The 12,156-nt window shown below is 40.7% G+C and overlaps 1 protein-coding gene across 2 annotated transcripts in view; it reads right to left on the reverse strand.

The window, feature by feature from the left end:
• LOC310803370 (abl interactor 1-like) overlaps positions 1–12,156 on the reverse strand; it is a 34,859-nt gene that overhangs the window by 6,638 nt on the left and 16,065 nt on the right. For both annotated transcript variants that reach the window (XM_083668111.1, XM_083668110.1), the window contains exons 3-4: positions 4,519–4,695; positions 2,370–2,384 (exon numbers count right to left, since the gene is read on the reverse strand). In XM_083668111.1, the coding sequence (XP_083524237.1) occupies positions 2,370–2,384; positions 4,519–4,695 (192 nt within the window). The remainder of the gene's footprint in view (positions 1–2,369; positions 2,385–4,518; positions 4,696–12,156) is intronic.

A 12,156-nucleotide genomic window follows, 5' to 3' on the forward strand; every position in this document is an offset into this window, starting at 1 on the left:
GATCGCGTGGGAGCGGTCTGTGACCTCAGTATGTGAAATACAGTGCCCCGCACACACTTTTGGGTAGACTTAAATAGGGAGACTATGCATAGAAAGTGTTGTAATTTCTGAATGGTGAAACCAATATGTACACAAATACCATCAAATAAAAGCTGAAAATATCGACTTACTACCTCATAGTAATTGTTTGATTTCAAATCCAACATTTTGGAGTGTAGAGCCAAAAGAAGAAAAAGAAAAATGAATGAAAAATGAATCCCTTAAGTTCTTGCTTTTATTTATTTTTAAAGCACTTACTGTAGCACTTTGAGACTGTTTTTCATGAAAAGCACATTAACAAATTCAATGTATTATTTATTATTAACACATTATCTAGAAGTCCAATAAGTTACCTTATGTGACAGTGTTACATGAAACTATGTGTTAGAATATATTGATAAATAGAATTGCAAATATGAGTACAGGGGACTTGAGACTGTTTCAACCCATCATCAACATTCACACAGGCTTATGTCAAAAATGGCTTACATACAGTGGGGGAAATAATTATTTGATCCCCTGCTGATTTTGTTAGTTTGCCCGATTACAAAGAAATGATTTATATAATTTTTATGGTACTTTTAGTTTAACAAATAGAGACAGAATATCAACAAAGAAGTCCAGAAAAAACACATTATATAAAGTTATAAATTAATTTGCATTTGATCGAAGGAAATAAGTATTTGATCCCCTACAAACCAGCAAGAATTCTGGCTCATACAGACCGGTTATATGCCCATGAGGCACACAGATTAGTCCTGTCACTTTAGGAAAAGTACTCCTAATCTCTGCTTGTTATGGGTATAAAAGACACCTGTCAATAGAATCAATCTCTTCCATTCCAACCTCTCCACCACCATGGGCAAGACCAAAGAACATTCAAAGGACATCAGGGTAAGAGTTGTAGACCTGCACAAGGCTGGAATGGGCTACAAGACCATCAGCAAGAAGCTTGGTGAGAAGGAGACAACTGTTGGTGCAATTATTAGAAAATGGAAGAAATACAAAATAACCATCAATCGCCCTCGGCCTGGAGCTCCATGCAAGATCTTGCCTTGTGGGGTAAGGATGATCATGAGAAGGGTGAGGGATCAGCCCAGAACTACACGGGAGGAGCTTGGTAATGATCTTAAGGCAGCTGGGACCACAGTCACCAAGAAAACCATTGGTAACACACTACACCGTAACGGATTGAAATCATGCAGTGCCCGCAAGGTCCCCCTGCTCAAGAAGGCACATGTACAGGCCCATCTGAAGTTTGCCAATGAACACCTAAATGATTCAGAGAATGCTTGGGAGAAGGTGATGTGGTCAGATGAGACCAAAATTGAACTCTTTGGCATAAATTCGACTCTTCAGGTTTGGAGGGAGAGAAATGCTGAATGCTACAATCCCAAGAACACCATCCCCACCGTCAAACACGGAGGTGGGAACATTATGCTTTGGGGTTGTTTCTCTGCTAAGGGTACAGGACGACTTCACCGCATTGAGGGGCCAATGGACGGGACCATGTACCGTAAGATCTTGGACGAGAACCTCCTTCCCTCAGCCAGAGCACTGAGGATGGGTCGTGGATGGGTCTTCCAGCATGACAATGACCCAAAACATACAGCCAAGGCAACAAAGGAGTGGTTCAAGAAGAAGCACACTAAGGTCATGGAGTGGCCTAGCTAGTCTCCAGACCTTAATCCTATCGAAAATTTATGGAGGGAGCTGAAGCTTCGAGTTGCCAAGCAAAAGCCTTGAAACCTTCAGGATTTGGAGAGGATCTGTAAAGAGGAGTGGACCAAAATCCCTCCTGAGATGTGTGCAAACCTGGTGACCAACTATAAGAAACGTCTGACTTCTGTGCTTGCCAGCAAGGGTTTCTCCACCAAGTACTAAGTCATGTTTTGCTTGGGGATCAAATACTTATTTCCTTCGATCAAATGCAAATGAATTTATAACTTTATATAATGTGTTTTTTCTGGACTTCTTTGTTGATATTCTGTCTCTATTTGTTAAAATAAAAGTACCATAAAAATTATAGACCGCTCATTTCTTTGTAATCGGGCAAACTAACAAAATCAGCAGGGGATCAAATAATTATTTCCCCCACTGTATATGATTGCCTTGGATTTGTTTACTCTATAAGCTTACTCTATGACATTGTAGTGTATGGCTCCTAAATGTGTTATGTGGTCACTATAAAGATTTCTAAAAGCAAATTCTGTATCAGTTCACGATTAGTTATTAAGTACGTACAGATGAAAACATTGTGAAACAGAGATCCAAAGCAATGGGGGCTTGGAGACAACAGCATCATGGGTAGGATGAGAATCAGCTCTTACCTTGGCTTTAAGCCACTGGGTGCAGGCAGTAAAAAGAGGAGAAACAAACACACATGCTTATTGGTTAGGAGTTAAAATGAGTTCGACCAACATTTATGCTTATTAGTTGAATCGTGAGAAATAGAAAACTGTACGACTAAGAGTGAGACCAACAACCTTGAAGTGAACAACACAGCTCTTTGGGTTAAATCAAGAAAAGACAACTGCTCATTGTTAACTGACAAAGAGGAGAGGAATATGAGACTAATATGGACTAACTGTCTAACTGCTCGGATTTGCGTGGTACTAATGCAATGGAGATGACCTGGAACTCAACCGCTTTCTTCAGGGCCAACTGTCAGTAATGACTGGTAGGGTGAATAACATGGTGAATGAGAGGCCAAGTGAGGGGAGAGGAGGGATTATGGATTCATGGTCCCAGGCAAGCCCCTAGGGACTCCACCCGCACGCCGGAGAAATAGGCTGTGAGGATGCACCGTTAATGAGCCACTCTCTCTCACACACACACACACACACACACACACATATTATACACACACGCACACACAGGCACGCACGCACATGCACACATGCACACAGCACACAGCACACATTTACCACCCATATGAAGTAGCACATACAGCCACTTATGCCACATCATAAATAAGGTCAAATTAAAGTGCTATGCATATGTAACCGGTGGTTACACACACGGCAGTGTTAGACTGGCCCTGGTTGTCGTGGCACTGGGCTGATATCAATGGCTCTGAATTATTAACAACACGTGCAGAGGAGAGAGGCAGAAATCTGAGAGGGCTCTCAGTCTGCGGTGAAGCAGACGGTGAAATCACAGAGAAATCAAAATGGAGGTCTACAATCAGTTCACTGCAGGCCAACATGTTAACCGAGATAGTAAAGTCACCCAGTCTATAGACAATACCTCCAGGGAGATATACTGTACATGCAATTCTGCTCCTGCTATACTCCTTGCTACAAAAACTGAAATGACAAGCATTTTGTTTCTTTTGCAATGTTAAGTCAAATGTACTGTCTCTTTTGGTCAGATAATGGAAAGCTGGCTTTGCATTTGCAGCTGTGAATGTCAGAAGAATCAACAAAAAAACATTATCTCAAAAGACAGAAACAGCAAGGGTAATGAGCGATCAGTTCCTGCATACCACACCACAGTAACAAAATAATTATCAATGACTGAAGCAATCTAAACAAAACTGGAAGAGACAGAAAAGAAGAGAGAGGGAGGGGAGGGGGGTATCCTCGGGAGGGAGAATAAAAGACGAAGAAGGAGCTGGAAAGAGCTGAAAGATTATTCCCCCACAATTCATGGGGGTTGTGATGGCGTCAGCACTTGGCCCAGATCTATCTCTGCCTGTCTGATTCTCTCACACACTTGCTCACAGTCACACAGGCACTCTCTCTCTCTCTTTCTCTCTTTCTCCCTCCCTCCCTCCCTCCCAGCTGGTGAACCTCGAGGTTCTTGGACAGATAGGGAGGACACCAGCCAAGCTTCTCTGACCATGAATAACTGACTATATGAACAGATAAAGAGTGTGTTAAATCCACACTTCATTAACTAAAAGGGCTGTTTATTGATTAACTTGATTTCTGTGAGGTAATTAAGTGGGCAGTCAGTCTCACATGAGTGTTCTAAGTGTGAAGTAGTTGCTAATTGTATGTTTACCTTCCAACGATTTATAGCAGGACTAGCCACATAAGATAAGGTCTATCAAAATAAAGAATATACTTCATCAATTACAAGGAAGGGTTTTGAGAACCTTTCAAATACCAGTAGCTAAGCAGTGCGGAAACCAATATCGATGTAAAACGAATTTCGACAAAGTGTCCCTTCAGTTCTCCATTCAGAGGGTTTTCCCAAGAGAATGTGGGTATTGGGATGCTAGGGGCCTGATGATGACCATATTGTAGTGTCAACATAGCTGTTGTTATTTTCTAGCTGGCCAGATGCCAAACGAATAGCTTATAGAGCAAAACTAAGACAGAAAAGAATGCTAGATGTCCCGTGTTGTGGCTAAGGGGTAACGTTCCTGCCATTAGTAGGTTTAGGAGACTTGTCAAGTGGTTAGTGGTTACCATGCCGCCTCCAGATCCCACATTAACCCCTGGAGCAACAAAACAACAGGAGGGCTCTTACTTTGACACCGTGGCCCACGTCATCCAGCAGCGTGTAGTCAATGGGCTTCCTGATGTACCTGACTGGCCGCTCCATGTTGCCGGGGGCGATGATCTTGTGAGTGCGCGACGTGTTCTTGTTGGTGGTCAGGATGCCGATCTCCCGCCGTGCCACCTTCTCCTTGTGGATGTCCACTGTCTGGACAGAGAGAGGAGAGGGAGAGAGAGATGAATAGAGAATGGGGAACGAGGAAGAAGCTGGGGTGCTCTGCTAAATGTGATTACAGTGATTAAACAGCGTCATATGTTTGGTATATTTTGCCATTGTTTTCCCTCAAGTAGTCGTGACAAAATAGGCCAAATAATGATCCGTTGTAGACACTTTATGGAATTAGTATTGGTTCCTGGTCAAATACTGTCACGCGGCATGTAACGGGACAGTTCAGAAATGTATCCGATCTAACCATGGCTATCCTTTAAAGGGGCAATCTGAGATTCAAACAATAACAAAGCTGAAATTGAAACAAAATCAACAGAACAAGACAATGTTTCCATCCCGCATTATCCTCAACCCTGAATGATCAAGTGACTGTGTGACTGTGTAACTGTATCAAGGGGTGTAGCCAATGTAATGTATTATGCATTTTGCAAACATCTCTGGAGGATCAAAATGCAATTTCAAAGAATAAGCTCTCTTTTATACAGTAGTTATTAGAATACACTGAGCTGGGCTATTTATGAGACAAGTGCAGGGAAGGATCTATAGAAGTGCACAGTTGGGGATTGGCCACACAAATCTAATGCATTCTATTGATTGTGAAATGTCATGAGTCGTGTTGAAACTTAGTTTCAGTTAGTCTGGAGCCCTGCAAGCTGTCTCGAAACATTGTCAAGTGGCATTTTATTTCCCTATCTGTAAGTTGATAGCATTCCCCACTCCATGTTCAGGCTTGGTGACATTCATCAGAATTCGTTAGAATTGAATAAAGCTTTACAGAGTCACACGTTTTATTCAACTTCTAAAGGAAATGATGAAACTGACACTCCTCAAACCTTGACTACATCAAACTGAACTATGCAGAGACCCAGACCGATCACTGTGGAGTGAGCATCAGTACTATGTGTAAGTGTATTAATGTTTGTTTAATGACATTCATCACATTTTAAATAGCATTTAATATTGTCAACCACCTACTGCTGAATGAACTACAATTATTTAATCTGTTCATTTCCTCTATATCCATTCCGACCTTGTACAGTGTCTGGCAGGAAGATCCCAACTTGTCTTAATAGCTCAAGTCCACACTCTCACCGTCAATATACTAAAGGATAAATTCCAAGAATCCTTTTATTAATGACTCGCCCTTAGTGTGTGCCTCATCCAAGGTTAATTGTATGCTGATGAAAATGATCTTCATATCTGATACAGACTCTCTCAAAAAAATGCATGCATTTTGCAGGTCTCACCAGAAAAAAAAGTCCATGGTTACCAAAACTGACAAATCAACCACTACACTGTAATGTGTAAGATTTAGACTGTTGGGAAACATGCTAATCAAGCCAACCATTTGGAACTGGTTTTCACCACACCCAGTGATTGGTTAAGTGTGACAAGAACTATCAAACCAATGAACACACAGGTTGGTATGACATGAAGATGTAAATGCTTTGTATCCTGCTTCAGACTGGGTGATAGATCAAAGGGGTAAAATACTACAAGAACTGATGGAAAACTGTTCTTGGCTCAGACCACACAGCTGGACCCAGAGAATGAACTTGCTCTGCTGCCTGATAAACCAAGTAAAAGATTCCTTAAACATAGAAGTTGTTACTGTTCTTTATTTTCTTAGAAATGGAAATGTACAAATACCTGGGTATACTATTTGATACTCAATTGACATACAAACCCCATAATGACAAAGTTACAAAACAAATAAAAACTGAAAATGTTTGCATGTTGCCAAAAGGATCATCTTGCAAATACTCACACAACTGATCAAATACAAACCCCTGTTAGAATAATTGATTATTACAATAACCGTGCCCATCTCTAGAAGGTAGAGGGCCACAGACCACACCTTCACCTCATATATGATGTCAGTTGTCCACATGTTGGTGCTGTACTTAAAGACTCAAGAATTCAAACAACAACAAAGAACTCCTCATGGGTGGCAAACTGGGGAACCTCTTCAATTGTTATGTTTCCCTTTTGAAATGTTTTTCTTGGCGATATAAGTAGCTTGCGTTCATCTACAAGATAGATGTTAGTTAGCTGAAGTTCCGGTAGAAGTTACTTTGACGTGGCTGCAAAGTTTCTAACTTAGTCTACTAGCCATAATCACTCACATTGTTAACTACGCCAGCCTATCGTTTTTAAAACAAAGCTACGACAAAACAAATTGATCTAAAATATTTAGCTATAGCTCAGAACTAAGAGAGGAACAAATAGTTGCCTTTAAGCTTATAGACATGGGCACAGTCTGTCAGAGGGGTCTCTCAACCTGTCGCATGACAAGGAGGAGGAAACAAAAGACGTCTTCAACAACAGGTTACAAAGTATACGGGACAAGGAAAAAGAGAGGTACATAACATAAAAATCTCCCATCAGAACCTCAATGAATTAAGACTGGAGCCGACAACGCAGGCTTTGAGGAGGGACTTGGCCAGTGGTAGAGTAGTAGAAGGTGTCTTATACAACAGCAGAACCAGGACAGAGAAGATCAGAAAAATAGGCATCAAAGCTGACAAGAAGAGATATTTGGACAATATTGCTACGGAAGCAGCCAACAGACTCGTTATCGATGTTTGGTTTCACTGGAGTCCACGCACCATCATTTTTTGATACCTCATTTATCATGCATTGAATGGGCCAAATTGAATAATTAGAGGATTCAAATACAAGAATATCATCAGTGTTCCATGTCATTGATGTTTTCCCTTTCACATCAGTGATACTGTTAGATTTGGTATATTAAAGAACAAAGGGATTACTAAGGGATGTGTACAGTACATGAAAAAGTAACCCGATTTAACATTTTCCCTGGGATATATATTTAAAATATAAAGTCAATTTATTGTAATGCTGTTTTATATATTTATTATATACACCCACAAAACACTTTATTAGGAACACCATACTAATTCTGGGTAGGGCCTCCCTTTGCCTCCCTTCTCAAAACAGCTTCAATTCTTCGTGGCATTGATTCCACAAGGAAAAAGAGAGGTACAGTGAAAACAAACATCGATAATGAGTCTGTTGGCTGCTTCTGTGGCAAGATTGTCCAAATATCTCTTCTTGTCAGCTTTGATGACTATTGGAAATATTCCTTTGAGATTCTAGTCCATGATGACATGATTGCATCTCGCAATTCCTGCAGATTTTTCAAGTGCACTTTCAAGCTGTGAATCTCCCAAAGGTGTTCTATTGGATTCAGATCCGGTGACTGGGAAGGCCACTGAAGAACACTGAACTCATTGTCATGTTCATGAAACCAGTTTGAGACAACTTTTGCTTTGTGACATGGTGCATTATCATGCTGGAAATAGCCATTAGAAGATGGGTAAATTGTGGCCATGAAGGGATGCACATGGTCAGCAACAATACTCAAATAGGCTGTGGCATTCCAGCGATGATTGATTGGTATTAACAGGCCCAAAGTGTGCCAAGAAAACATTCCCCACACCATTACACCACCTCCACCATGAGAAGGTGTACAGGTGTTCCTAATAAAGTGCAAAGTGAGTCTATATTGTTATGTATTATAATATTATACATTATTATTAGTATTGTATTATTATGTATTAAATATTACATTTCACTGCATTAGTCTCTCCAGCAGGGTTCTCCTCAGGATTTTTGAACAAGGTGGTGCAGGTTTGCATCATCAAAACCGACTTGCATTTATTCATGTCAAAATGCGCTAAAACGCTGAATTAACTGAGGAATATAATAATGCTTTCACTTTTGTTTTAACAACAATGTCATTGGCTATCAAAGTTACTCTCATAGTTACTCCATCATTACTACATATCAGTTTCATTTGCTCTGAAATGTTTCCATAGTGATGCTATGCCAAGTCGACAAGCCCTCCTACATTCTTTGGGGAGAACCCTGCTCCAGCTTTTGACTGACTCTACATTTTCCCTTTCGCATTGCGGAATGTTTTATCAAAAAGATAGTTGGTAGAGGACAAACTATTGTCTTGGAGATGCATCTGCAGCAAAGACCAAAGGTCTTTGGGGAGATGCTGGCCAAATCCATTTGCATCCAACAGGCTCATTATCGAGTGAGTTTTGTCACAACAGAATCAACAAGGCAACATGGATCTCCCTTGACCAGAGGGCCAAGAACCAGATCAATCACATCAGTATAGGGCAGAAATTCAGTCGGTCACTGCAAGATGTCCTTGTCCTAAGAGGAGCAGTAGCCAGGCCAAGACTGAAGCTTAAGGAGAACTTGGCACCAAAGAACACAAAAACCTGCTGTAATGTGGACCTCCTCAAAGATAAGAAAACAATAGAGAAATTGTGCCTTACCCTTTCAAACAGGAACCAGGTCCTACAGGACAGGGAGGAAGAGGAATACCTAGACAACCCACTCAATATTGCCGCCAGGAAGAAATCACCTCAAAATGTATTCAAAGATATTCTCAACCCAGTTGCACACCTGTACAATCTGCTTTATAATGAATAGGGGCTTTAGCTCATGCTTGTTTAGTAATGGCATAAGAACAATTCCATCACCTTCCACTCCTACCTCAATGCACTTGTTCGTGATCTGGGAGGAATACATGGCCCCAAGATTAGGGTTGAATTTGACATACAACATGTGAGAATCAGCACATATGTAATCTGTCCTTCTTTTCAGAAAGGGTTTAGTATGTGCCACATTTGTAAGAATGACAACTTGCTCAGACACGTTGCAGAGGTTTTAAAAACAATGTTGTGACTTCTGTTTCCAACATTGTTTATGACTGTTACCAAAGAGTTGCATCTTAAATACTGTGAACTACATTTACATTTTGTACATGTACTGGTGTGTTGAGCACAATGTGCCATGAGAGACAAACCTTTTAAAACAGGTGCCTCTCATACCGTGTAGCTGAACTCCTATTTGTGAACCCCTATCTGTTGCACTGCGATTTGGCACGTTGATGAGACAGAGGCAGTTCCTGTATGATACCTTGCCCAAACAAACTACATTGTTCCACTTGATCAATTCTTTTTTAGGCGTGCCCTCTCAGTACTGTATTCAGGAAGTCACTGAACACACTATTCTCTTGACTGAGTTCATTAGTACATACATTCTTGACTGAGGTCATTAAATCACAACTTTGTTGAGTTCTTTAAATCTAGTTAGCTTTTCTGTGTCTGCATTGGTACATGTTGAGTACCATTGAACATTTTCAGGAGTTTTCCACCATTACTCTCAAAAGGAAATGCTGATGTTAAAGACAATGGTCAGTGTCTCCCATCACTCTCTGCAAAGTGTGCGAGGAGATGAACATTAAACGAGACATTTTCTTTGCCATACAGCAGCTCTGTCTGGAGCACAAACTCGCCAGATTAGCATTCTCCATTTCAGAGATCTGAACAGTTTACTTGGTCAGTGAGTAAATGCCATATGCAAGAAGCATCCAATGATTAAAGTACAGGATGGGGAGCAACCCTAGAAGGATTAAGGGTAAAATGAAGAGGAAAGTCCTCCAGGCACTTTTCCTTTCAACTGATGTCTTTGACTCACTGATCTAGGCAATCGTGTCACTTCACTTGGCAGCCGGAAACTGCAGTAAAAGTGTTGACTGCATCTAAATTAGATAAACTGCAGTTATTTCTCTACTCCAGTAAAACTTCAGTGTTTTTTACTTCATCACTGCAGTTTTGTAAGGGTGTGTATGTGTGTATGTATACTCATGTATGTAAGAATGAGGATGAGAGAAATAGAATGAGAGAAATAGAGAATTTAATGGAGTAATGTTGCTATAGGGGCTCGAGAGCGACAGTCACACCAAATAACCCAGGTGGCTCAGTTGGTAGAGCATGGTGCTAACAACGCTGAGGTTGTGGGTTTGATTCCCGCTGGGACCATATATACTGAAATGTATGCACTCACTGCAATGTAAGTCGCTTTGGATAAAAGCGTCAGCTAAATGGCATATATATATAGGTATTACCCGGGTTCATGATCAGAGGGGTTCTTCTTTTGACCCATTCACACCAAAAGATTTGACCGAGGACTTTACCGGGTTGGTGCCATTTACAAAGAAACATTACTACATGAGTCGATCGATTGTGACGAGTAGGGCATCATTCTCAAGGAATGGAATATGGTCATTTTCTTCGCAACAATGGAATGTTTGCAACGTGCATAGTAACAACAGATTGTTTTGGACAGGGAGAATACGCGGATGACTGAAAGAAAATCAAATGTGTTCACAAAAATATTAGCTGAAATGTTCGCTAGCTATCGTGGATGACAACAAACCATGATGACAGTATAAACACCACTTGATATTTGCCTTGAAACAAGTTACAATGATTCAAGCAATACATTCGTAAATGTAGTTCACGAGCGGTTGCCAAACTCTTAAAATAGAGAACATGCTCTGCACTTATTTTTGGAGAGGAAATAGAATGGTCATGCCCAGTTTCAGATGGGAAACAGCATAAAACCCCGCCCATTTCCTGCCTAAAACAGAGATAGTGGGCCAAGGGTGGACTCACAAAATTGGAGCCTGTAAAATGAAAGACTGAAGCAAGAGTGTAAGAGACTAAAGAACAGAAATAACCAGAGTAAGAAAGTGACAAAAGATTGATTTTTGATTTGAAGTTGGATTGGTTCCACTATTGTTCACTTAGTCAACTTGGAAGCATACTACACACTGTTACTTGGAAACTGACAATTGTAGACCATCCATATTAATTGCTAATTACGATATACCTTCCCTAAGATCTATAGCTTCCCTGCCTCAAAACTCACTCAATAACATTTTCTTAGGTTATGGGGACAATCCTCACTGTCCTAAAAGTGTCTAGACACAACTCATGTTATCTAACCTTTGAGACCAACCCTCTCTCTCTCTATAAATGTTGCTGGTGTAATCTCCAATGATAAACATCTGTCTGGCATTTAAATCCAGCTATCTCCCCAGGAACAGATGGTAAGACAACGTGTAAGCCATCAGCCTGCAAATCTGCAGAAATAGTTAGGTCCATATATATTTGGACTCTGACACAATTTTTGTTATTTTAGCTGTTTACCAAAACATATTCAAGTTACAGTTACATAACGAATATGGGCTTAAAGTGCAGACGCCGGATTAGACTTTGCCAAAAAACATCTAAAAAAGCCAGCCCTTTTATGGAACAGCATTCTTTGGACAGATGAAACTAAGATCAACCTGTACCAGAATGAAGGGAAGAAAAAAGTATGGAGAAGGCTTCGAACTGCTCATGATCCGAAGCATACCACATCATCTATAAAACATGGTAGAGGCAGTGTGATGGCATGGGCATGCATGGCATTCCAATGGCACTGGGTCACTAGTGTTTATTGATGATATGACAGAAGACAGAAGCAGCCGGATGAATTTAGGTTTAGGAATATACTGTCTGCTCAGATTCAGCCAAATTCAGCAAAGTTGATTGGACGGCGCTTCAC

The sequence above is a fragment of the Argentina silus genome (genome assembly GCF_951799395.1).
Source record: "Argentina silus genome assembly, chromosome: 1".
Taxonomy (NCBI): domain Eukaryota; kingdom Metazoa; phylum Chordata; class Actinopteri; order Argentiniformes; family Argentinidae; genus Argentina; species Argentina silus.